Raw genomic sequence first — 27337 nt, 5'->3', positions numbered from 1 at the left:
CATTACTCCGTTACTATCATAGTCAATGAGGATAGAAGGGTAGGAGAGGGCATGACGTCGGCCGCGTAGCTTCCACAAGCCATGCTCCCTTGACGCCTCGCCTCTTTCTCATTTTCCTCCTTACTCTCCTCACTTACCATGCCAACGTGACCACATCACGTGACCGTAGCTAGCCTTGGTCTTGCTATGGGGTACTAGAATACACCACAGTCTAGCCTTCGATCTGATAAAACCTACCGGACGGAGCGCGCGCAAGCCTGCAAGGAGTCCTTCTACAATCAACCATCCATCTCACACGTGACATGTCACGCGCACCAATCACCAGACAGATCTGCGGTCACGCTGGGCACAAAATCGTTTAAACGTTTTATGACTAGTCTCCACCAATATTGCAACGTGCCCCCTCCTAGCACTTCTAACCTCCTTGACCATAGTACATCTTCGCTGGTCTTCCCTCTTCACCAGAGTGGAAAGGCTGAAAGATTTTTTTTTTTCTAAAGCTTTTTTAGAATTTTTTTTTTTTTTTTTTTATCTTTAAAAGTTTTTGAAAAGGGAATCTTTTCAGGGAATTTCGCTTAGGGGTTGCGATGGCGTCAGAATGCCGAGCTCTGATTGAAAGGATAGTGGGTAGACTTCAATGCCTCACATAATACAATCCTGTGAAGAGCAAAACTTATTGGCGAGGTAGCGCAAGCTACCGCCCTACACGAGTAATACAGCGGTCTAGCCAGAGTCGTATCCATCGGATTTTGCAGCACACTAGCGACACCTTTACGCGAGTTGATGAAACAACTCTGCGGGGTTTTTTTCGGCGATAAAATGCCGGTGTTGAGCGGCAACCTGTGTGGTGCGTAAAAATTTCGCGACGTTTGGTGTGGTGGCGTGACTTTCTTGTAGCGTGGTCCGGTATCGCACGCGGGTCTCTTCACTCGTGAAGTCCCCCCGAGCGCCCCGCCAGAAAGTTCTCGGGCATGATTTCTTGACCTTCCGCGGATCGTTTCGTCCCCGATCAAGGTGAGTGGCGTACCGCTCTGGTGACTATTTACGTCGCGACGTTGCCAGATCACTGCCGCCGACAAGTTTGTTGTTTGTCGTGCATTTGGCACGAGTCTTGTTCCCAGAGTGATTCCGTGGCCAGCGATGTCTCGAGTCCCCCTCTCCAAAAGTCGTCCGAGCACCTGTTGGGTCTCGAGCGGTAAAAGACGTGCACGAAGCGAATCGAGCGAGAAAAGAACTAAAAAGGCGGGGCCCAAGGGTGCTGCTACCTTTATACAGCGCTCAAAACTGACATAACACACGTTTTGCGTGTGTTACGACAGCTTGATCACCGCGCTGACTCAAGCGGCGCTGCTATTTCGTGTTATCAGTGACAGCTTCGGCTAGCGGACTAGAAGAGCGCATTTGGCACCCGTAAACAGTCCATAGCTTTTCGTACCTCTTCAAGAAGCTCGCAAATCCCGTTAAACTGCCTGCTTCTTTCCGTTGATTTCACTCGCGTAATTGGGTTAGCGCTCAGTTCACTCGGATGCCGTTGTTCAGCCAGAACCAAGTTGTGAGGGAGGCCGTGGATTGCAGATCACTCGACAGCTGCATCTGTTGTTAATGTAAGCACATACGTCAAAGGCAGTTGCTGCTCGCCCATGTAGCAGTTTCTCAGAGGACGATCGGTATCCGATTATTTGTGAGTCTGCGCGCTGGCAGCCCGCACTGCTTGTTCGCTTTCAATTTTTTCGGTTTCAACCTGTCCCACCATGAAAAGCTCGTCTAGTAATTACAACTATCCCAAAGTTTGAAATGCACTGTTACGTTCAGACTGCCAGTGTTTTAGCACTTCCCTTTTGCAGCTGCTGGTGGGGTGCTCAGCAGCCCACTCAAAACGTGTCGACGATCAGTGTTTTGCAGCATTGCTAGCGTGCCTTTCACCACTGCTCTTTAAGATGTATTGACCTTCTCGGCCACTCATCTTCTTTCACTGTCTCGCGTTTTAGCCACCAGGGGACTGAGAGGCACCCTGAGCACCCTATGCATCGTAGGAAACCGAAAAGTACAATCGTGCATAACCTTTTTTTTACGTGAAAAAGGCGATCAAGCATCACAACATGGCCCTTCTTCTGAGATATCTCAGAAAACAAAGGGCCATGTACAATTGTAATTCTGGGATGATTGGGGAGCGTAGATTAAGTTTGCGCCTTAAAATGATGATCTCAATATCTACTTTAGCGCCCCTTTAATGGTAGACACAGAGATCCCTTATTACGGATGACGTCGCCCAGTGGTAGCACCGCATGGCGAGCGGAGCCACGCAAGTTCCGGTATTACTCCATTCGTAATCGCCGCCATAGTCATTTACAGGATGAGTATGGTAAGGTGTCGTTTTTGTACGTCCAGCCTCCACCAGGCGCTCATTGTCTCCGGTCATACTTTGCCCGAGGAACGCACTCAAGGCTCGGGAAGTGCTGAAGCACGACCAAGGGTAGGAAGCTCGCACAGGCATGACAACACGGGGACCGAGGATCTTTCCTATGTTCCTGTGCCCTCGGTGACTACGACATCTCACGCTCGTTTATCGGTGACTATGGTGCCTGGAGCAAATCTCTGACCGATGTTTACGGTGGTGATTGCGACGGACGCCTGTTCTGCTGCAGGTCACTCTGTAGCCAGTCAGTGGTTGAAAATCAAAGCAGACACAAGATGCCGAGACGACGGCGACCCTAGGGTCCGCTCGCCCTTTTTTTGCCAGCCTTTCTACAACCAACCACCAGGATTGCGCCATCTGACTGCTTGACACTTCTCGTCCTTCCCCCGCAATTTAATTTGTTGCTTTGTTTGGGCCCTCTTTCGATGCATAGGTGGGATAGATCGGTAAACGCGCCAGTTGAAGGCACTTTTCCGTAGTGGCGGCAACTTGAATGCATTGGCCAAGCTGTCGCAAGGATGGTACGATACCTGGAACCCGTCTCCGATGGGTGTGTTTAGCGTTTTGTACAGCCCATGTATCGAAAGTGGTCCCAAAGTAGCAACAAATGACGTCGCAAAAGCCGGAGCGTCATGCTGTCGGACCTTGCGGTCCTCGCGGTTGGGCTTAGAACTTCTGAAAGAAAGCTTGAGAGAATGCTAGTGTCGCCGTTGTCGCAACATCCCAACTCCCGGCTGCCGAACCCTTTGTGGACTGTCAAATGGCCAGCAGCAGAACAGGTGTTTGCCACATCCAGCACTGCTGCTGTCACACTGCTAGGATCGCAGCCGGCGGCAGCCTGACATTTTTATGATATCAGGCATAAATCGAGGGACCACCTTTTTGGATGTGGTAAACGCGCCAGTCGGAAACACGTTCCATAACGACGCGCCCGTGGCGCAGGATGGTGCCAGCGTGAGGCCCCCAGCGGGCCCTCCTGGCCGCGCGGCGTGCCGCCCCGGGCCCGTGGCGGTGTTGGGGCGGGTGCCCCATGCGGGCCAAGAGCTTCCTGCTCCTGCTGGGCTGCATCGTGGCCACCAGCACCCTCGTCTGCCTCTATGGAGACCCCAAGCCTGCCCTGGATGGACTCGTCTCCGAGACACACCGCCAGCTCAGCAACCTCAAGAACCTCAAGGTAGCACACCTCAGGGCACGAACCAACCCCACCTATACACTGACTACCGTAAAATACCACGGAAGCGCCCATTATTAACATTTTTCAAACTTGGGAGTTCTACAAATTATGTGTTAAGCACCTTTTGACTGGGCAAGCCCCCATGTCTAGGTTAACCCAGTTTTCAGTGAAAGTGAGGTGCGTGCTCCCCCGGTGTTTTATGGCAGTTGCATGCAGCACTACCAAAAGCACAGGGGAGAGAGTGCAAGCTAAGCAGTTGGAGAGAAGGCAAAGGAGGAACTTCCTTCTTACCCGGACCGTCTTTTGTGTACCCCCCCCTCCCTGTCACTTTTCACCCGTTCGGGGTTAGTGCGTCACTCAAAATGCATACAAAAACAGCTTTCCTCTCTCTCCCACCTGTGGCTCTGACAGTACTGCGCACAACTAGTGAGATAGAGTGAAAGTAGGCTTCATCGTTTTCGGGTTTTATATTTGAAAAAAAAGGGGGGGGGGGGGGGGGCTAAAATTAGGCGCTTTGTTCCCAACTGGTAATTGTGGAGAAATCGGGGTTTTCGAAAAATTATTTTGGAATTCAGGTTTTTCAGGTTATATTTAGACAGTTATAAGTATAATTAATGGCAAAAAGCATTAATTGGTTTCAATGTAAATATTTGTTTTCACAAATCAAGTTATTAAAGCACACAAGATAGCATTGGAGCATGGTAGAAGAGCTTACTTGGGCTCTTTGGTTTTTCATATCCCTCGTTGCTTACTTAATGTTAATCATGCGCAGCCTCTCTGTCTCCACCCTAGTCCTGTCTGGTCTTTGGACATATCTGAATTGAAAGAACATTCCCTCAATATCACAGCTTGCGTGTCCATTGCAGTGCGCAACATATCACTTGAGTTTGACTGGAACAAAATATCTGCTGTTCTTTTTGCAACAATGTTGTGAGCAGTGTCAAACCGAAATTTTTACCGGTTCGGTTCTGGTTCACGGCTTTCGGTTCAGTTCGAGGGAGCAAAAAATAATGGTTCGAACCGGTTTGAACCAGTTCAAACCGCTAAATTGAGAATATATTTTCTGCATTTTTTTTTGGCAATAGGCACTATATTTCAACAGTGAAATGAGTAACCACTCAAAATTTAAAGATAATCGCGAAAAGATGGGGGATGGGCGTTTGTCCGATCATCAATTTTACATATAAATGCACTGTGCACATTTTTTCATATCTTAGAAATTTGGATATGGGCACTAATGTGGAATGGGCGGATGTGCGGTATTCTACGGTATATAGATTTTAATCATTCGTAAAATCCACTCTTATTTTCAGGTACCAAAAATAAAGTTTGTTATTTAATTTCGATGAAACAGTAAAAGAAAAGCTAGATTAACTTATATGACTCAACATCTCTTTTTTTACCTCAGTCACATATATTTTACCTGAGTAAGGTTATCAGTCTGATAGGCTGCCTAAAATACCCGTGATTGGTACAACTTTGTTTCGCAGTATTGAAAGTAGAATCCAGTAGTGCTCTTGAACTTAGGAATTAATTACAGTGCGTGAAATCATGAAATGGGCACGTCCTCGCCATATATATCATGAAATAGAGCTTACGAAATACGTTTCACAATATATATGATGACGACGCAACTGAGCTAAAAGCAATAATATTTTAAAAATGTCAGGAAAGGTTTAGGACGAACCCTTTCAGTCTACCTTTTATTGAACACTGAGTGGCAATCATAACGCTTGCTTTCCTGACTAATATTGTTTACACTCAGCACCGTGATGCAGGTGAATAATCATTAAAAAGAGAGTGACCTCCGTACTCACATTGAATCTGGCCTAAAATTGCGCCTACCGAAGTGAACATTTTCGACATGGCTTGGCATTTGAGGTTTATTCCTGACAAGATGCCGGTGAGTTCAATTTGCTAATAAGCATCACCCTTGCTAATTTTTTTTTAATAGAACAAATTAGTATTTTATACTCTACTAGACATTGCAGATACTTAATTGGTCACTTTCTGATGGTCTGCATGCTTAATTGTCAGAGTTCCGCGACGCGCCACTGTGTACTTTGTTTTTGTCCAGCCCACAGACACATAAAATTGTTCTTCATCACATAAAAGTGGTAACAGACCTCTATATGTTTGAGAAGTAATATGCATCAGGAACAGATGTTGTTTAAATCAGCTTTAAAGAAAGATTGTTTAAGGTTCTCCCAAATTACTTATAGACGTACCTATTGAGAATAAAAACGCCGGAAAAGATTTACAGGGCACATTTTATATCATTTTGGGGTGCATTTAGTTATGATATATATCTTTAGGGTGATCGGCCCTTTATTCACATGGTCATGTCTTTGGGCAATAATAAAACATTTTTTTTATTGTCATCAATAAATTTGACTGTATGAAGCTCTCATAACCGCTTGAGACTGACACGGGAGGACGATACTCGAAAATACGCCATCTGTTGAGTCTGCGGAAACGTGTTTTTATGTTCACTGTTTGGCAGTGTGAAAGGGATACTGAACCAAAATTTCAAGCTCACAAAACAAGGCTGGATGGACATGCGGGACGCTGAAAAATTAAAAAAAAAAACACTTGTACAGCAATGTCTCTAACGGATCGTTGTATTTATGGAAAAGAAGTGCGCATTCGAACACGGCCGACAAGGCTGACGAGACAAATCCCGTCACGATTCCCATTCCCTCTCCTCCTCGCTACCTTTTCCCGGAGGATAATGACGTCAAAACTATCACTTGATTGCACCCTCCCTTTCCAAGAGTATGGCCATCCGTTTGAAATATTAGTGTATGAGATGTTTTGGAGTCCGTAGCATCCCGTTCAACGCTTCTGCGGCCTTATTTTGCAAAATCTAAATTTCGGTTCAGTATCCCTTGAAACACCGGGTCGTGGGGTATGCCAAAAAGGAGTGTGTGCTCACATTATAGATCTAAAAGCAAATACACGAATTGTGCAGAAAGAGAGATAATAAATGGTATTCTTCTGAATAATCCCATACACGACGCCTTACTGCAGAAAGAAATATTTAGAGATGCATGTTTTAAACGTAAACACGTATGATGGAACTATGTCTGGTTGAGTCAAAAATTTGAGAAATACAGACCTTCACAAACCAAGTCCTAAACATTTAAGAGCCCGACGCTTCAATAGGTTGGGCTAATTAGGTCTACAGGCACTTAACCATCGGCGTATGTCAATGGACTAGGGCACTTAAAGAAAAAGTGAGTGAAGCAAACGACACACCGTAGATGGAAAAGAAGCTGCTGCACTCCATGTGCGAATAGTCACCCCCGATGAAAAAAAACTAATCGGTTTTGAAACGTTCTAACCTAACCTTTTAGGACTTGGTTGGTTATGGCCCGTACTTCTCTAATAGAGATGCGAGGAATGATGTTCCTAATTACACATAAATAACGCGAAGAACAGGCATTATATTTCTAATTTAAATTAGATTTGGACATCGGCTTGCACGAGCTCGAAACTTCGCAGAATACTGTCTTGGGAGGCTGAAGTTATATTCGATTTTACGTGCACTTGTTTTGGAGCCTCATTTTACAACTCTGTGCTTTATCAGTCATGCGCACTCTAACATTTTATTAGCCTGCCGCATATCATCGCGAGACTACTATATATACTGCAAAGCTTTACAATTTGGACATCCCTTTTTGCTATATTTCGTTTCAGTTTAAAGGGGCACTGCAAATGGACGAAGAGAACCAAATGCTGCTTCGAAAGGCGCGCCTATCAGTGTCAAACACGAGCGTTCAGTGACGACATTGGTCGAGAGCGTCGGATAATGACGACATAGAATTCTAGAGCTAGGACTGGCTGGATAGGCGTGCGTGACTCCTTCTGATCCTTTCAAACACGTGACTCTGACTGATTTTTGCTTGGAACACTTATAAATTGGTGGGGCATTCACATCTTCATAAATGGATGTTAATTTCTAACACTTAAGAACACTTAGGAAGATTGTGCCTGGTTGTTGTACGCTCTTGTCGTTTCGGTTCTCTATTGGTTCAAACCGAGGATGTCATCAACAAAAAAAAAATGTGCTCAAAAGTCTGTACTTCTTTCACCGATTATGTTCAAAATACATCAGATTTCTTATTTATTTTCTGTTTAATGTTTTGCCAGAGTCCCACTCACTAGTTCGAGTGAACGCGTTGCAAATTAGAAAAAGTCCAGAAATGCTTTGCAGGGTCCCTTTAAGTTCAGACGCAGCCGATGCTATAAGCGCGAGCATGCTTGCACTGCACGAGCGTGCGTGCTTGGCAAGGATGCTGAAAGCCCGGAGCCTGTTCTTGTAGCTTCGTTATGCTCACACTTAGAGTGAAACGGTTGTATTGTGTTGAGAGCATCACATTTCACCAGAAAACTGAACTGTTTAACATGGTTTGCATGTGACATCATCATACTATATGCTAGTGGTCATTGAAATTTCCTTTTGCTGAAAAAATCAAGTCTCGTGGTGCAAAATGCATGCTGTAGAATGTTTGCGCTCAGTGCAACTCATGTATTCAGAAACAAAAAATATTCTTGCTTGATGCAGTGTCGTGAGTAACGGCAGGAACGTCTGGCACCACGAAGATGCGCTTTCTGGTCGGAGCGATTTTGCAAACAAAGTAGTTTTGTATGATCACGCTTTCTGGTCCGTGCCGAAGAAGTGGAGCAGAGGAACCTTTACAACACAGTATGTTTTTAAACCCCCCCCCCCCCCTTTTTTTCTTTTTACGATGCTGCTCCAGAGAATACTTTTTATTTCTGATGGACTCCCTCTTTCATTTGGGGGTGCCAATTCGACAATTATATTTGTGTAATTTGTTAATAGTAATTCTCCATTTCTTTTATTTTGCTTTCAAAAACTGTGAAGTTTAAACAAAACTGCGAGAATTTTAGTGACTGCCTATGTTCGGCTGTCCCTCTGAGGCCACTAGAATCTTTCTTTTCAGGTATCCCTGCCGTACACACTTAGTTCTATTTATTGTCTGATTAATAAGCCATATTTAGTCTTTTTAATGCTTCTATTCTCGGGGACAACTGTCTGGGGAAAGTTCAGCAGCAACGAAAACATGTTTGGGTGTCTCAATGATGTGTGCATGTAAAATGGCTCGTGCAACAATCTTTGTACTTACAGTAAATACCGCTAAGAGATAATACCTGACGTTGATAACTTGCAAAAACACCCATTAGTTTTCCACTCTGCTCAATGGCAGACACAGAAAAAATAAAGGAAAGAAACAGCTTTCCTCCCCTTAACTCGCTAATAGAACAAGTGGTGATGTGATTTGACGCTAATTGTATACCACCAGTGTTCATCATAGTCATGCGCTGGAGTTGGCAAAGAATAAAGCATGGGTTGAGCTTTAGACATTGTTAGAGTTTGGCTATTCTCATCCTTGATTGAACACGCCACCAACACGAATGTTTGGCGATGCTGATTGTCAAGAACCCGAGCACTCAACTCAGGCTCATGACAATCGAGCACGTCAAAGTGTCACGTGACTCGCGGGAAGAATTTGTGATGGCATACGACGTCACAGTGTCAACAATGCTAATACATCTAGTGGCATTCTCAATTTAAGTCCACTTGACGCGGTGAGTCATGCAATACGTCACAGGGCCACGTGATGTGACATTTTTTGACAGCATGTCTTCGCATCGTGACGTCTCGTGACCACGTGACACATGATTAAATGTAGTGCCGATAGAAAAAAAGTCACAAAAACTCACAATTAGTCATACATTGCAATTCAGTATATGACAATTTGATCACAACATAGAAATACAGCTGCCAATTTTTACTTCTCCAACAGTCATTTTGTCACAATAAAAAAAATTACTGTGAATCGTTATGAACCGGTTACTGTTATATTTTTCCCCAATTTGGTTCCAGTTGAGTTCCAAGATGGCGGCGAAGATTTCGGTTTGGTTCAGTTCCAGTTCGACTAAAAATAACGGTTCTGGTTTTCAGTTCGGTTCCGGTTCGACACTTGGTTGCAAGCAGTTTCTCATCCTTCCCATTTTTTTTTTTTTTTTGCGCTGGTTGAAACGGAAGGGAAAGAAGGGCAAGGAATCTTTCACAATAGACAAAAGCGACATTTTGGTGCTCAATCTATGTTACTGAAGTCAACAGAATCTAGGTTCGTTTCTAAGGTCTGAAGCTAGTGCCTGCGTTCCTACTAACATTTTGTTTCCTAGAAATTATTTTCGGAGCAGGGTAATTTGGAAAATAGTGGAATTCAAAGTTCAAATTCTGAGAAAAGTCGGGTTTAGAGGATGCTGAACCGAAATTTGGATTTCACAAAATAAGGCTGCAGAGGCCTTGAACGGGACGCTACAAACTCCAAAACATCACTTATACATCGATATCTCAAACGGATGGCCATATTCTTGTAAAAGAAGGGTGCGATCAAGCGAGGAATGTGACGTCATGATTCTCCTAGAGCAGTTGAGAATGAGGGAAAGCAGCTTTCTCTCCTCCTCGCTTCGGTTCACCTGTTCGAGGGGACGAAGCGAAGAGGAGAGGAAATGAGAATCGTGACGTGAGATGTCTCGTCGGCCTTTGTTCAATCATGCACTTCTTTTCCAAAAATACGACCATCTGTTAGAGCAGTGTTTCTCAAATGGGGATCCGCGAAGCCCTGCCTTTTCAGTCAAGCCCTGCAATTAAAGTTGTATTTTTTCACATTGATGAGCAACGTTCCAATTTTTTGGTGAGTTTCTCGGGGGTACGTCAATGAGAGAAGTCTACTTCACACTAGCCCTTAGTTATATTCATTTAATAAATCATTATCATAATTGACCTACACCTCTCCCTTCCCCTGACCACGAATTGGGTCCTCCATCGTCTCCGCCGATCCACAAGGGGTCTGCCAAACATGAATGGTTGAGAACCGCTGTTAGAGATATCGCTGTATGAATGATGTTTTGGGGTTTTGCAGTGTCCCGCCTATTACTCCAGCCTTATTTTGTGAGCTCGAAATCTTGGTTCAGCATTCCTTTAACCCGGTTTTCAAGAAACGTCTTCTGGTGCAAATATTGGGAACTCTCGGTTTTATCCGAAAACAAGGCCGGCACCTTTCCTCCTTCGATGCAGTCGGTTCCAGGTTAAGAAGAGCGAGTCTTTCCCACAATGGCTTTCTACTGTTCATGGTCGGTGGTTTCATCCTGTCCAGATTCGCTCTTTTCAAATGGAAAAAGTGGAGGGCTTTGTGGGTGGACCCGCTTAACCTGCAATAGACAATAGTGGATCTAGGCACGCTGCCCGGCTCACATCGGCATCCTCGTACGTGCGCCTTGTGGCGTCTTCCACTTTGCCACATACTCTCGTCGAGCTGCGGCAGTCGTTTGGGCCTGGTCGGGGTCCACTGTCAAGGACATAGTGAGCTGGTCTGGGTTTCTAGGTGGTATCGCGTAGACACTGCGAGAATGTTTGTGCTGTGTGCTGACTTTCATAGAGCGAAGAAGAAAATCCTCCGAGGTCTTATTCTTGTCTGTTCTTAAAAGTGACCTTTTAAAATTTTAAATTAATTTATAGATAGTGTACTACCATCCATGAAGCCAGGGCAGGAGTGGTACACCACATGACACTGCTGGAATGTACACTATAGTCGGTGACAGGTCAAGAAGGAAGTAGAAAAAGGTGGGAGGAGCTTCCACTTCCTTCTTGACCTGTCAACGACTAAAGATGAGCACTTTTTTAAATTTTGCTCGATAAAGATATTCGTGCGCACCAATTTTTACCGCTTGCAAAGCGGTAAAAAAGAAAGCAAAAACCTTGTTTTATGCACAGCCCCCCTCTTTACTAAGGCCTGCATTTAAAACTACTTCCCATTTTTATCGCTGGGGGCTAGGATTTCGGACACTGGTCTATAATATATGCAGGGAGCTCGTTCCATACTTCTATACTTCTTACAAAAAGAAAAGAGTGTTTGAAATAATTTGTCAAGTAGGGATTATTTCTTTTCTGTATTTTGTTTTTTTGGGTGTTTTAAGGTAGTAATTGATTTCTGACGCTAGTTGGGAATGACCTGGGTGGAGTGCAAGAAAATGTGACTAAAGTAGGCGCTCATTCTTGCCACGGTTAGAGGCAGTATCGCGTGCATTCTTTCCACTTCTGTGTTTTGTTTCTTTTGTTATTGTGGAGGCTCAGCCCAGTTGGCTGCGTGCCATCTTCACGCCCCTTTGGCAGAAAGCCTGTCTGGCCACCGATGACGGTTGTCTTTTTATAATCCCCCATTGATCCTAGAACGCATGACCTTTTAAAAGTTTGTCTCGCAACGGTGTCTTTGCTCATTGCAAAGACACTGTTGCGAGACAAACTTCCAGACTGCCAGTGAAGCTACAAAAGCTACGGCTGACCTAGCAGGAGGAGGCAGTCCGTTGAACCTTTATGTTAGGAGGAGTCATAATAAAACAGAATAACCAGTGTTGGTACTTTGTTTCCAGACACTGGTTTTTTACAAGCCCTTTTTTTTTTGGGGGGGGGGGGCATGAGTTTTGTTTCTTTAAGCATTTATTTTCTTCAATATTTATCTTCCCAATGAACAGAGGGGGAGCAACCTGCCCCATATCGTATGCTACTGGGCAGTGCTATAAAAGTTATCCTCAAAAAGTGACTCAGCTAAAGCTACTTTAGCTGCAGTGTAATTAGATTTCTATTATGGTACATGTTGGACATTACATGTTTGATAAAAGTGTGTACTTACTCACAAGAAGTAACTAAGTTATGCTTAAATTACTTGGAGGTGTGCTGCAATTGCTGGAAGGTGGCAGAGTTCCCTTTTCATCCATCATTCTGCTCACAGTAGAGTTCTAGGCAGCGGCAATGCATAGCGCTGACCCAGAAATGAGATTGATGCGAATTTGTGCATTTGTTAGAAGGATATTGCGACGTAGCACAATTAACTAAGTTGCAAGTTACTCGAAAAATGTGACCAATTTACATTTGTCGAAATTTCGTAGTAACTTGTGAAGTTTTTAGCTGCCTAGATTGAAACTAATTACAACCACAAACACTTTCGATTAGCTGGTTTACGACTTTACTGCTGGGGTTGGTGCACTTTTGTCGTTCATGTGTCAGCGTAAAGGGGCACTAGAGTGGTCTTCGAGATTTTAAGGTGATACCTCAGTCTATGTACCCTAAGCATCCTAGAAAACCCAAAATTATGATCCTGGGAAATTATGAAAGCTGTGACCCTAAGAAAACATAACCAAATGTGGCACTGTGCGCTTTTTTTTTTTTTTTTTAGATACACCATTAAGTACTGAGCGTGCGTCCATGTCCCAATAAACAGCCACTTGCTACCTTCAAAACATTTGAAAACTAAGCAAAGGGACACATTGAGAGCCCACCCTTACTTTGAACCCACCTAGCTAACTGAGGTGATTCTCCTCATCAGCCGCTTCTCGAAACACTCTGATGCAAAGCAGTGAAGCCCGCCCATCATGTGCCCCTTCCGCATTTTTGCTAATGAGGTCGGTTCATACAGGCATCTCAGCACTGAGACAACGCAAAGTCAGCACTGGGCCTTTAGTCCTAACAAGCACCCACTGCTCAGTTTTCAAGATTTTCTCCCAAGTTTTAAGTGAGCACTTGCTCAGTATTTAGCGGTATCTCAAAAAAAGAGACGTGTCGCGTTGTTTGGTCATGCTTTTAATATGGAAAACGGCAACATGTGGTCATAATTCTAAGTTTTCTAGGGCGTCTAGGGTGTGTGCATCTAGGTATCGCCATAAAAAGACATCCGAGGCACACACTCAATATTAGAAATAAAAACAAAATATAATACTCACTTTTTGTGACTTCTAAAAAGCTGCAAATACGTTGATTAAAAATAAAAAGTTGCAAAGCCAAGTGTCTTTTGGCAACTCCTCTCCTCTATATTTCTTCTTCCTCCCCAGCCGCTTCAGTGTCAAACAGTCGCATTTTTTTACTTTATTAAAAATATATGTGACACTAGCAAAATGTTGATTGGGTAGTCTCCTGGCACCATAATAAATCGCGTGACAAAAAATGAAAAAAAAAATTTGGGGGGGTGTTAGTGTCTTTTTATTTGCAGCAGTTCAATGTTCACTTTAAAAATATTTTACAATATTCTAATTGAATTTCAGTGTTATATTACTCGAGGTAAAAATTAATATTTGAAAACATTCCAGTGAAGTCTCTATTGCTCGATTAATCCGGTGTGATTGATCTTGGTCGGTCCAGCGGATGAATAGCTGACATCTTTTTTAATGATAGTGTTAAATTTGCCATGAGAGAAGAAATAAAAATATTCCAATCTACAGCGTGTCACCTCAAAAAATCTATGGGTGTTTTCTTTTGCTGCAAAAATAAAGAATGCATCGCCGCAAGCGATATGTTCAACCTCCGCCCAAACGTATAGCTTGCAGTCCCAATTAGATGTTGAAGTTTCAGAACAAACCGTTATATTATTCGAAAGTTATAAGTGATTTTCTGAAAATTTCAATGACTGAATGGAACCCGTTCTCGGTAACTGACGCCATGCAGGTGCCAGTTACAGCCATTTTTCGATCGAAATTTTCAGAAAATCACTTATAACTTATGAATATGAAAACGGTTAGGTAGTTCTGAGACTGGCATCTGGTTCGGAGCTGCAGTTGCGTACCGCACAAAAAGAAACAAAGACAATCACACCTTTTAAAATACATTGACATGGGGAATTATTAACTGCAGATCATGAGCAATTTAGTATGTATCGTACAATGGCTCTTTTAAATATAAAAAGGGAAATGTTGGCTCGTGCCGTTTTGGCTACGATGAAGATATACCAGTTGAACTTGGTTTTTTTTGTAATGACTGCATCTTAAACTGTAGTTTCCCAGATTTTTGCGGTAGGTATATTAGAAAGTTATTGGTTATGTATAATTTCATTGTCGATGCATGGTTGTTTTTTTTTTTTTTTGCTGTAAAAAAATTTGAGGGGGCAGCTTAAACATAAACTTGAAAAACGTTCCCTTCCCTTAGGTGGGACCGGAGCAGCGCGAGCCCCAGGAGCTGGAGCGCTACCTGTCGCACCTGGGGCTGTCCCCCCCGAGCCCAGCCCCTTCCCGGTCGCCCACTTCGGGCCCCAACGCCGTGCCGGCCGTGGTAGGCACCGCCATGGGGCCCGACCAGGTGGCGCGGCTGGCGGGCTTCCTGGAGGCCTGCCAGGCCCACTTCCCTGACCACCCCGTCGTGGTCTACGCGCTCGACCTCGGCACCGTGGACCTGCTCCAGGCGAGTCTTCGGTCACCGGCTCGTCGGGCGAGCCGCGGGTGTCGTGTCCAGAGGACGTATCCGACCGGCGTGTCGGGAGTCCCGACAACAAAAGCGATCCCAAGGTGGTGACGTGTGACGTCGCAAAAGCCGGAGTGTCGCGCTGTCGGATCTCACCCTCCCACCGGCAAGTGCTAGAAGTTCCGGCAAAAAGTTGGAGCGAAGGCGAGTGTCGCTGTCGTCACGGCGTGCCAAGCCCTGCCTGCTGATAGTTGATCTGGAGAGCAATCTGCAGCAGAGCGGGCATCTGCCACTTAAACCGCCGCTGCCAGGACACTGCTGAAATAGTGACCTTCGACATCACCAAAATAAAATCGAGAGACACGTATTGGGATGCGTGCACCGGCCGGAGACGTTTACGATAATCGTGGGGTCCTGCGCGGGAGCATCCGACCATCCGTCAATTTTAGCAAATGCGAGTTACAGCTAGGGTTCCGTGTTTTCGGAATATGCCGACGAACCCCGAAGTAGACTTGGTGTCGCAAATACCGCAAATCCTTCGGTTGAGGCATACGCAGATAAGAAGCGTTCCGGGACTACCTGATAGATGGCACCAGTGTGCTCCCTCGTCGTGAAGCAGTCGCGAGCGACTTCGACACATTTGTTCGCAAGTTGCAAACTAGCCTCAACCCCCGAGCTGGTTTTATTAAAGGGCAACTCCGGTCCATACTTTCGATTTTGGGATTATGACTGTTTTAGTGCAGTCAGGGTCCCTGAATTGCAAGGTGTAATTTTTTTTCTCGTTATTGTGCGCAGTTTTAAAGATATCAACGTCTCAAAGTTTTGTTTGGGGCGCGGCCAACAAAACCGAAACTAGCCGCTCGAGGCCCCGGCAACGCTGGAAATTAGCCGCCATGTGAACGTGACGTCAGGATCGTTCTCGTTCAACGAGTATGCAGGCTGAGCGGCACCTACCTCTGTTGCGCTAGCCGTCTAAAGATAGGAGGTAAGCTGATTTTGTTTTAATTCTGTATACGTGGTAGTTACCCAGCATATGTAGCAAGAGTTAGTGCGTACACCCAAAAGCTAGCGACTGAAAACCCCGTGAACTCGTACGGTGCTGTACTCGGCGGCCGCTGCCGTGCGTCTGCTATGCCGTACTTGTCGCTTGTATACCCAAAAGCTAGCGACTGGAAGACGAGTGAACTCGTTCGGTGCCGTACTCTGTGGCTGTCGCCGTGTGTATAGTCTTCCATACTCATTGCAAGGCCTAAATTGCCATCTGGGCTCCGTGGATGGAGCGGCGTTGCTCTACGCCGTGCTGCCAGTGACGTACAGTACTGGGGGCCCTCTGGCTTTCGCACTGCGGGTCAGTCCCAGACATAGTTTTGAGGCTCTCTGGCGCGGGCCGCGGCGCCTGAACACACGTGTGCTGAGCTGTACACGTCTGTTTTAGAGCACAGCTCTTAGGGGCCCATTTCAGGCTTGAGCAGCGTCGCCATCGGCGTAAAGGCCCGTTCACACTCTTGCGACCGAGTACGACCGAGTACGACTGAGAGAGACGAGGATCTCTTAAAACTTCTTAAATGATTTAGAATGAGGGAACACACTGGTATTGTGGCGCCATCTATGCGGTGACCCTGGAACTGCATTTCACAAAAGCGAAGGTTTTGCGGGATTTCCGAGGTCAAATGTGCGTAATAACCATAGAAAGGCTCGTTTATAACATTGACAAAAGTTTTTCGAGCCAAGAAAGAAAGGATAATGCGCGAGAAATAAAAAAAAATATGCCGGACCGCCGAGTTTACACTGCTTCCCAATAGATGGCGCCAGTGTGTTCTCTGGTTTAAGAAGTTTTAAGGAACCTAGGTTTAAGATGTCGCAAGAGTGTGAACGGGCTTTAACTGCGCAGTGCATTATGGGAATGTCCCATAATGCACCGCGCGAGCCCCCCCCCCCCGAGGTCACGTGACCCCTCAAGGTACAACGTGACCCCCCTGAGGTCACGTGACCCCCCTCCCCCGAGGTCACGTGATGCCCCCCCCCCCGAGGTCACCAGCATCCGCATCGTCATCGTCACTGATGACGTCATCAGTGACGTCACTTATGACGTTATCGTCACGTGACCCCCCCCCCCCCCCCCCCCCCCCCCCGAGGTCACTTGACTCACCCCCCCAGTACCCTTCCTTCCTCCTCCTCAAGAGCTGCACTCTAATTCGGCTTTACAGGGAGTTGTAAACGGCTTTCACTTTTTTTTTCATTCTTTTTTCCTCGGGCGCGTAACAGCCGAAGTCCAAAGTCCACTCGACGAACAGCATTCACCCACATCTTCTCCGATTTCCGGTTCATTGGAAACTTGTGAAAAAACACCTCAGTGTTGCGCAGCGGGTTGTTTGAGCAGCCCATAGCGCTACAAGTTGCACCCGCCATCTTTCGAGGAACAGCTGGGCTGTCTTGGGCACACCGAGTTGCTCGCTAAAATGAGTCTTGGTCCTCACAAGCAAATAAACAAAAGGCTATATCGAAGCTACTCGGGCTACAGATAAAAGCAATGGCTAAACACGCCAATCACAAGCCGAAGTAGCGGTGGTAGCGGCTCAAAGAAGCGCACTCCGCGCAATGCCCGGACCGGAGGAAGAAAAGAGAACGGTACTGTCGTCACGGCCCAATGTTGCTTTAGCGATCGGCAACCCGTTGGCTGCCCGCTAAAGAGCAGCGGCTCGTGGCGGGTCGCATTTTTATTATCGGCATTAGTTGAGAATGAGGCGTCCCACGGACGTAATATTTTGGCTGGGGTCGTATTTTGTGTTACTACAGCGATACCAGTAATTTATTTCATTTTGAGTTTTGGCCGGAGTTGCCCTTTAAAATCGGGGGAAATCAAAGATCTCGGAATTGTTGCTGTTTATGAATGAGAAAACCTTGAGCTCCGCAAGAAGAGAGCTTTCTCTGCAGTTCTTTTTTCTGTTGACCTGGAACAGAGCCTGCGCTGTTTAGGAGGCTTTTTTTTGTTTTTGGAAACCACTCTCTTCCTTCTCTTACCGGTGCTGGATGTTTGCCACGTATTTGAGTTGCAAGCATGTTCCCTGGAGCCGGGGGAACCCTGATAAGGTACATGTAGCAGAGCGCGTTGGATGGAGTACAGTTCACACGGAGAGAATAAAAACACAGAAAATATATGAGGGACAGGCACACACAGTTCTTTCAACCAGCAATGGGCATCATTGAAATGTAGTTGCTCGTTGAAAGAACTGTGTGTGTCTTTCCCTCGTATATTTTCTCTGTTTTTATTCTTTCCGTGTGAACTGAACCCAGATAAACCCTGGTATTTTTTGTCTGGCACCGAAAATAGATATTGAAAAACACCATATCTATGGAGAAAAAAAAAAACCCCAAAAAACGGCCCCAAATTTTAGGAAAAATAAACCCCAAAAGCACGGAACACCGGTTACGATTCCCAACATCCGCTTTGCAGAACATGATTCGCGCAGTCTCGTCAAGACGACTGTAGAACAACTTGGAAAGGCGTCTCCGGGAGTGTCATTGCATCCATGTACGCCCGTTCCGGTGCTTCTCTCTTAAAATCTTTTTCGGGTCTGTTTTCATTTCTGTAGGCCCAGAACCTGTGTAACTCGAGCAACTGCACGCTGCGCACGCTGAACTTCGACTTCTACCCGGCGCACGTCAGCAACCTCAAGATATATGCCTACAGACCCATCATCATTCAGGTGGGTGACCTTTCCTTGATTCGACAGACAATTGCTATCTATTGTGGTTTCGAAGGACTCCTGGCAGGGGAAACCACAGCCTGCCTGATTCTGCTCACGGTTGGTGCTTACGTAATAAAGGTGGTCAGGTTTCCCAAACGTTTTGTCTGCTAAAAGAGCACTTCCGAAGGGTTGGCTCCTAGCAGCCACTTTGCTCAAGTTATTGCTTCGGTCGTGTGAGGGGGTAGGGTGATAAAGACGAGAGCAGAGTGTGGCAAATTATAAGCTCTACATCGGTAGTCCTAAGAGAGAGAATAAGAAAAAGAGCGACAAAAAACTGGAGAAAGGAAGCCGATGATAAGTTAGGCATGTTCGTTTTGCAGTAATGAGTTCAAGTTGTTTGAGTACTCAATAACTTTATTAGGCATTGTGTGATGCTGGTGCTTTCATGCGAAATAAAGCTAGAAAAACACTCGATACAGACCTTGCTAGTGATGTGCTCCTGATTCTTTGTGTATATAAGAGTGTCACATGCAATGTGGTCCCATCGGAGCCACCGATGTCTGCGTCTGTGCCCTTCCGTTCCGAAGCAGGAGCAATGCATGGGACCTTTCCCTCTAAATTATTATATTAACTTTATGGTTGGGGGTCCACTGAGTTACCAGCTCAATTCAATAAAAGTTATAAATCTCTTCACCGGCTTGGGCCTAATTTCAGACTGACTGAATCGGACATTCGTGCACCTGTTAAAAAATGTCCCACATTTTTAACTTGCATGTAGTTTTCTTTTTCGGTGCAGTCAGCGGGTCTTCTATACCCGCTAGGTGTTTTGAGAGCTATCAAGTTTATGTGACATTGTTACAAATTCCCATGTGCTTGAATTGTCGTCCTAAACGCTAACTGCCAGTATCACGAGGAAGTTAGCAGTTGTAATGGGAGTGTCCCACGCTGTCGGCTCTCCCATTGTGACAGTAATAGGTTGCACACCGGTCAAGTTTGCGAGTTAAAACAAAGCAATATATTATAATTGACAGTTTTTTTTGTTTTTTTTTTCTCTACCTTTGTTAGGGGAATATTGGTAGCTCTAGCTTAGCCAGAAGATGTCTCTGCAGACATGCCCGTTCTCCGTTGTGCCACTGGTGTTCTCCCATTTTCGTGCCAACCATCCCAACGAATGACTGAACTCTCCATGTGTATGGCTTTGGGTATTTCATGCTACTGCAGAACCCCAATGTTTTGGGACCCCCTCGTTTTCGTGAATTTTATTTATACCGCCTAATGACGCCGCGGTTCGAGGCTGTAACTTTTTGCGACCCCAAAGGCACGTAATGGTCGTGAATGCATTTTATGGTTGAATATACAAATGCAGACAATCCCCATTTACTGCTCCAAGAAATCGGTGCTTAAAAGGGTTTCTTGAAGCCACAGTCAGATTGCTCATACAGCATACAAAAGACGCGGTGTTTACTGCAGACACGTTGACAGAACTGTCCTCACACGCACCTTAAAGAGAGGCTGAAGCACTTTTCAAGAGATCCGACTTAGGAGTGAACTTTTATAGCTTTTTGTCCCATGAATTCTGTTATTGTTCTTATCTTGGTCTTAAGTAATCTTTACTAACATTTATTTTGAAAAATATGCGCAGCGATTGTCGCCGAGCATGCGGCGATCCTCTCCGCCTCCTGCTATCTGTCCAGACAGTCGTGACGTCACCCGAGCCAGCTCAGTGGCGAGCGAGGGTCATCTGACCCCGCTGATGACGTCACCTTTGCTAGTTTTTCTCCCTGCTCTCACGCTTTCCTACCGTCGGCGCACCGCAACGGGCGGGTCAGCGTCAAAAGTTTAATTGATAGGTGCAACACTCCTACTAATAAGGTTGAAATAAACCTTAAGACATGATTTTAAGGTGTCTACATTACAAATTTTACTGTTTGAATTCAAGAAAATCTTGAGCTTCCCTTTGCACATGTTTAAAGCGTTTTGCTTTATACTTTGCTCCAAACATGTCTGCGGACAGTGTGACCAATCTGACTGCTATACAAGAAATGTCTCGGTCTGCAGAGAGTTTTTGTGCAACCTGTGTGGTGGGAACAAGAAAGGAACATGCCTCGGGTGGGCAGTTTCTGTGCGACCAATAGACGGAATGGCCACACAAGGAAGGAACACGCTTCAGACGGCGTCTGCTGACTCGTGCGGTGAGCGTGCCCTAGACCAAAGGGTAATGGGGGGATCCGACCGGGCTGGCAGGAGCTGCTGCGCCAGGCGGGGGCGGTGCTGTGGCTGGAGCCGGACTACCAGCTGACGGCGGCACCGGACCCCCGGCGGGTGGTGGGGCGGGCCCTGCGGGAGGGTCTGGCGGCCCCCTGGTCCCCCGAGCCTCAGCCCACCTCGGCCCTGACCCACCTGGGCATGTTCGAGTACCTCGGGGCCCCCCGGGAGGCCTTCTTCTTCCACCGCATGGTCGACCCCTCCGTCATGCTGCTCTTCGACTCGCCCCAGGTGCGGCGGGTCGATCCCCCGACTTTGACCCTTCGACGGTTTTTGCCGTACAGTGGAGATTTGACCTTCAGTGTTTCGATTTGACGCTTCAAACCTGAGCAGGTTGCAAGCACTGCGTGTGCTCCCGCTAGATAATTAAGAAAAAGCCCGTGCCTCGACGCTTTCTTTATACTATTCCTCTAGAAGCAAAACTCAACCTCTGGAAAGCATCTTTTGGGGGAAAAAAAGAAACTCGACCGTCAGAGTTCAAGGGCAGTGCTGGAGAAAACTGTTCACGCGGTTGTGGCACTATCGTCGCTGACAAGGGGAGAAGGGCAGGGAGGAGCTTCAGTCGTCCAACGCGACGCTGGGCGATGCGTCTCGTGAACCTCGCGCACGCAGTCACAGCATGGCAGATGGCACGGAACAAGTGCTGGAGGCCAGGCGTTGGAAAGACACGCCGTTCTCACTTTGTCAGGGACTGTGGTTTAGTAGCCTTTTAAGTGTAGCTTTTCTACAGCTCTGGTGTGGACACTGAATGTCCGTGGGACGCTCCTAACCAATATTTTTCGGCCCTCTCCAAACGGCCCTCTTTCAGTCCCATTTTCTGCATAGAACCTCTTTGTAGTAAAGTAAGTTTATTCAAGAAAAAAGTCGATATAATTAACTTCGGTGCCTCAAAAGCTGTGCCACTGTTGCGAGTGTACTTTTCTTTCCTATATCCTGTTGTCATTTCATCGGTCTCGACTATGGCGATGTTGCACCGTGCTGATCGGCGGACGCAATGCAGGTGCGGGGGCGGCTGATGCTTCCCTGGGTGCGGTGCGCCCTGGTGGCAGAGTGCATCACCCCCGTTGGGGCACAGAGCACGGGTTGCCGCTTCGACAAGAAGCCCCTCTACCGCTACTCTGGCTGCCACAGGTGGATGCATTTCCCCTCTTCCCCCTTTGCCTTTCGGAGTTGGCTCGTTGCGGGATGTCGCCGAGAGGCGACGCGGCGACCGAAACGCAGCGCCGAAATGGCAACAAACTGCGTCACGAGAGCCACCGTGCAACGCTTTGCGTTGTTGCCGTCCTGACGGTCGGTTGTAGAAAACGGCATCGCGGAGTTGCGACGTCACTAGCGAGAATTTGATGCGGCAAAATAAGAATGCGGTGAATACACTAGTGAGGGACGCATTCCAGGTACCATAGTTCCGCTTGCGTGTTTACTGCTGGTACTGTTACATTTGCTTCAAACTTTCTTGCTAGTAAATCATAGGTAGGGTTCTGTGTTTTTGGATAAATCTGAAAAACACTAACTGGTAAATTTTTTGTCAATTGGGTTTATCTGACAAACTCCGAATATTGAACTGGCAATCAAAAAATAAGAAGCAAAAAAGTCGGTGTCTTACAAATAAACTTTACAAGAGCACAGGGTTAGTGGACCTGAGGAAATGCCACTTCAGTTTCCTTTGAAATCTCGAACTACTGACAAAAGTGGTTTGTCTTTTAGCTCGTCAAGGTTCCTTCAGGTCAAGGAATCGTGGCACCCGAACTTTATTTATTTTGGTTTTTAATTTTTAAATATAGGAAACGCAATAAAATAAACCCAGAATTTCAGGAAATTAGGACTCTAACAAAAATAAACTCCGATAAACCACGAATGTCTAGCGAAAAATAAACTCCGAAGAACACCCTTTGAATTTTGCGAAACATATACTCCGAAAACACGAAATCGTGATCATAGTTGAATTTGACTAGCCCCTTAGCCGTTTTGGACGAGCCTAGCTCAACAGCATGGAGCCATCCCCAAACCGTTCAGTACGAGTATAGTTTGTCTGCTTTCCCCGGCTCACGCACTCAACCGTTTTAGAGGAACCAGGCTCGCTCACTGCTTAGTTTGCGGCCCTGCCAACAAGTTGCAGCACCAAATATTTTTAAAGTTTGCTCCCATTTTGTCTGTGGCTGAAAGCTTTATTTTGAAGGCAATAAATGTAATTTTCGAGACAATTAAGCAGCGGAGTGTTACAGATTCCCCAAAACTAAAAGCGGTTAAAGGGCGATTCACACACTTACATTGAGCCTGACCGAGTGCGAGGGTTGCTATGGCAACAAGTGCGTCGGCTCCAACAAAGCGGGTAAAGCCGTTTTTTTTAAGCCGACGCAGCTGTTGCCACAGCAACCCTCGCACTCAGTTGGACTCAACGCAAGTGTGAATCGCCCTTGAGGGGCTAGGCTACCCTCTGTGCAGCGAAGCTGTTGGCCAGGCGTGTCAAAGGGCTGCAACTTAGAGGGTGGAAAGCGAAAGCTCATGCTGTAGTGTAGGTCACGAAATTAAATTACACCCCCGCCATGTTTAATCGATACTGTGCTGTGCATACTGAAAGGTCAGTGCTTGTATAGTGCACTGACCAATGTTATGTCCTCTACAGTTATGAAAAGACGTATTTCAAGGTGGGCCAACTGCATGTTCTATCAGTAACAGCGCATTAAATTATTAAATTAATCATTCTTTTTATGTTTGGTTACCAGGCAGTTGTGACTAGAAATGTGCAATGTCAGTTACTATATGGCATCATAATGTGTCAGTCTTGGTTGCTGATAACGACAGGTAAGAAGTCTGATGCCTGTGTGCGGTAATTTTTTGGGGCGAGTTTGGTAAGCTCTATGTTAGTGACCTGTTCCACAACCCTTTTGCGCTCGTTGCTCAAACTGCGAGGGTAGCAGACAACGGTGACCCTGTCTAGCGAGAGCCATCCCTGATTACGCACCTGTTTCCCCGTATCATCTGCAGGTATGATATGTCTGCACTGAACGTCATCCTGGGGCTCCTGTACAGCAACAACCAGCAACCGTACGTCTTTCCGGACGAAGACCACTTCTTCAAGAGGCTACCCGACGGCACGGACCTGCCACCGGCGCCCTCGTTGTCGGATGGCAACACCACGGTGCGGCACCCACCGACGCCGCTGCCCGCGAGATGACTGCCGCCGCAGCCATTCCAAACAGCGCCAGTCGCCCGCCACCGCAGAAACGCTTCCATCCGGAATGGGACGTGTTACCCAACGGACACTTCGGTGTTTCTTTCATGCAACGCTGCCAGGCTTTGTCCCCGAGTTCCGTCTGAACAATATGCACAAATAAGCGGTGATCGGTGCTGCGACGCATCTCAAGAAACCCAAATTCGCCCCGCGCTGCCCAAATTTCTTCAGTTGTTTCGCACGTTACAAGTTGTGTTTTGCGTGGTGCGCATTTGAAATGGGCGCTGGCCCGTTACTCGTCTGCTTGAGAGCCAAGTCTCTTTTGAGGGCTTTCGGGCCGACCGCTGCACTGCGTTCGCTTAGTGTGAGGCGTCTCAGCGTAAAGAGATTTTTGTTTTGCAGCTTGTGTTTTTTTTATTTACCCCGCGTTCTTGCCTTCTTCGCTGCAGTCACCGTTAGTCACCAGTTCTTGCCTAGCGTAGCCCCGATGCCTGGTTTTGACAGTGGGCGAGCCCACGCACCCTCCGTCGAACAAACGTCTAGCGACTTGTACGGCAGAGTCGTCGCTGCCTTTTGCCAACGCCCGATCAAATCGGTCAGAAGGCGACGACTGCCCCCGTTCCAGAAACCTAACTTAGTCGTTTGCTCTCTCTCGTTTAGGGTAGGCAACCTATCTGTGTCCTCGATAGTTTAGTTGCTAGGAGCAGAGTCACGGACTAGTCAGTGCAACCCCAATTGCCTTTGTTTGAGTTGTGCCCCTTGTTTTGTTTTGTCGCGTTACCGGTTTGTGTTTGCTTTTCGAGACTGTGAAGCTTGAAATTCGTTGGAAGTAGACTCTCGTTCCTGCTAAGGAAGAGCATCCCCAACGTATACTAAACAAAGCTTCGGACTTCCATGCTGGCTGTTTGACACACTTGAAACGGTCATTCTCTTTCAATTTGGCCCCAAGCCCGTAGCTTACCGAGTTTTGCCGGTCCTCCGACACGTTTGTACTCGGCAGGAATTGTCCCGCCCCGGTCGAACAATGTTTCGCGACAGCACAACTGAAAGTATAGAGACGCATTGGTGGGAAGTTGCTTTCAGCTTGGGTCGCACAAACACTCACTCAGCCACGAGGGCTCTCGGAGCTAGGTGCATGCAACTTTCTTGGTGTAGAAAGCGGAGCTAAAGTTTTGGGTTTTTGTTAGCTGTTTTTCCTTTCGTATTTGAAGCAGAACACTTGGCGAAAGGTCCGTCCTGAGGACACATTCCAAGTAGTCGGCAGGTTTAGCAGTTCTGTCTGCGATTTATCTCTTTTTTTTCTTTACTCAGAGTTGAGAGTTACTATTAGCATTAGAGCCTTCATGGGTCTGTTCTACTAGCTTTGATTGAATTCATGTGGAGTATCGCAGATATTTGCCATTGCCACTAAAACGAGATAGTACATTGCAGTGACACCGAATGCTTTCTTTGTGTCCTTTTGTTAACATTGATCTGTGTTGCACCCAGTGTCTTCACTGGATTGAGATCAAAGCATGCGAAAATGCCTGGCACCATTCGAGAGTTCAGTTTTCTCTACAATGCTAACGTATTTCATATAAAAAAAAATATCGCGCACCAGACAATGAGCTAGACTTTTATACACACACTTTTTAATAGTACAGATGGTACATTTCGTTTTATTAAAATAAATGTGATGTTTTCTAATGGAAACTTTCTGCGTGTGTGTGGGTCAATGTCTTGTTCTCTGGCGTGTCATCTGTGCAAGGCTGACTTGCTTTCGGAGGGGTGTCATTCCTGTAGTTCTGCATGGTAGTTTCATCTGACACACACTGCGCAACTCGCTTGGTGTGAGCTAAACATTGGTGCTTCACATCTTTCTAAGGCAAAGTATTAGCAAGCATAAAATTTTACTGACTAAGCTGATGTGCAAGAATAACAGCTTGCAACAAAGTACTGCTGTGAAAAGAAAAAATATTGCTTGTTCGTGCTCTGTTTTGCAGTGTACATCTCCCTTGGAACTTTGGTGAGAATTCGTGCTGGGGAAACTTTGCCCTGTGTTTTGCTCTCGGAGAGTGTTTTGCATTGTGGTCGACTGCTTGTGCCAGAGCAGACAGTGACATAAAGAAGCATCAGCTGCAACTCAACTTCAGTACGCTTTCGTTCGGAATGGAGACGAGTTGGCGCTTCAGCAAGCAATCGGCTCGTTGGTGGCCAAGATGACGATGGCGGTTGCGCCAGAACAATGTCGACGGAGTAAAACGTAAGCAAAGGTTTCTGTGTTTAAAGTCCCCGCTTCTGCTTCTTGTAAGTACCGTCGGTGGTGGAGCAACCTACGATGTCTCGGATCTGGCAACACCGAAAGTAACATGAATAAAAAAATTGCCTACGTGCAGTTAGATGGAGTAAATAGTAGAAGAGGTTCACCAGCGTGGCTGCAGACAGCTTATCAGGAGGACCAATAGTCACAGATCTTGCTACATGTATGGTGCGAGTGGATCGTTGGCTGTTCGAAGGGACCTGCGCAAATCGGTTTCTGAATGTATCGAGTCAAGGTTTTGTACAGGGGTGGCCAAAGAATGTGCACTAAGTGTATCTCAAAATATCGCTGTACAAACTTGCCCGTGAAAAACATTGGAAATCAAAACTGGAAACGCCCGCCTACGGTGTCCGTCCGCTAACAAAAGATGTCCGGTGGCGCTGGTTGGCTAGACCCCTCTATACTAAAAGTAGCGCCATTGATTGATCCTCCGACACGCTCTCACTGTCCAGAAAAAATCCTCCTCCTGCTCTTCACAGTTCTCGCCACTACCATTGATTGGCTGAGCATCCATTCGGTTTTGGTTCGCCATTTTCACCCGCCCGTGTCACGGCTTCGCATTCTCCGGCGGCGTGCGTACGTATAGTACATACTACAATGCCGACGTCGTCGAACTCCGCTATGACGTGGCGTTACTAAACCTCTTACAGGTGTTTACAAAATGCTCAGTCACAATTTTTCCATCTTGTTGTCACCTCAGCGTGTAAAGGCAAAAACAGAAAGACGCAAGCAGTCACGATATTTGCTGTCGAGTTTTGGAAGTGAGCGAGTCGGTAAAAAGGAAACTACGGTGTGCTTTGCTTTGTTCGCGGCGCAAGATCATGGGTCTAGCGTAAAAATTGTGCACCGAACTGCTGGATGATTGTGTTGCACGTGAAACGTTCCAGTATCGATTTAGAATGTTACCAAGCCCGGTGCCTACGCTCTTGGCGCTTTTCATTGGATGACGCGCGGCATGTAAACTCGATAGCAGTTCCTGGAGGGGAGATACTGGCGCTAGTTGAGTTTTAAAGCCTGCCGGTTTTCCCGAACTTACCAAGCCCGCAGGAATTGGCCAATTGG

At 46.4% G+C, this 27337-nt stretch overlaps 1 protein-coding gene across 4 annotated transcripts; it reads left to right on the top strand.

Moving 5' to 3' along the window:
- Positions 1–753: 753 nt before the first annotated feature.
- On the top strand, positions 754–25668 carry LOC8052809. Of its 4 annotated transcripts, none has more exons than XM_040210812.2 (8): positions 754–1014; positions 2389–2473; positions 3359–3590; positions 14599–14850; positions 18444–18557; positions 20784–21035; positions 21805–21935; positions 23790–25668. In XM_040210812.2, exons 3-8 carry the CDS (start codon positions 3447–3449, stop codon positions 23977–23979), a joined length of 1083 nt encoding a protein of 360 aa, XP_040066746.1. In that variant the 5' UTR covers positions 754–1014; positions 2389–2473; positions 3359–3446; the 3' UTR covers positions 23980–25668. The 4 variants fall into 4 exon arrangements, with proteins under 4 accessions (XP_040066746.1, XP_029831343.2, XP_040066747.1 ...); XM_040210813.2 differs by lacking the exon at positions 754–1014 and adding an exon at positions 1119–1604; XM_029975483.3 differs by lacking the exon at positions 2389–2473 and having other exon boundaries at positions 762–1014.
- Positions 25669–27337: the final 1669 nt, after the last annotated feature.

The sequence above is a fragment of the Ixodes scapularis genome, unplaced genomic scaffold (genome assembly GCF_016920785.2).
Source record: "Ixodes scapularis isolate PalLabHiFi unplaced genomic scaffold, ASM1692078v2 PGA_scaffold1__304_contigs__length_218370807, whole genome shotgun sequence".
NCBI lineage: Eukaryota > Metazoa > Arthropoda > Arachnida > Ixodida > Ixodidae > Ixodes > Ixodes scapularis.
The sequence above is the reverse complement of the archived record's forward strand: the minus strand, read 5'-3'. Positions and strand labels throughout refer to the sequence as shown.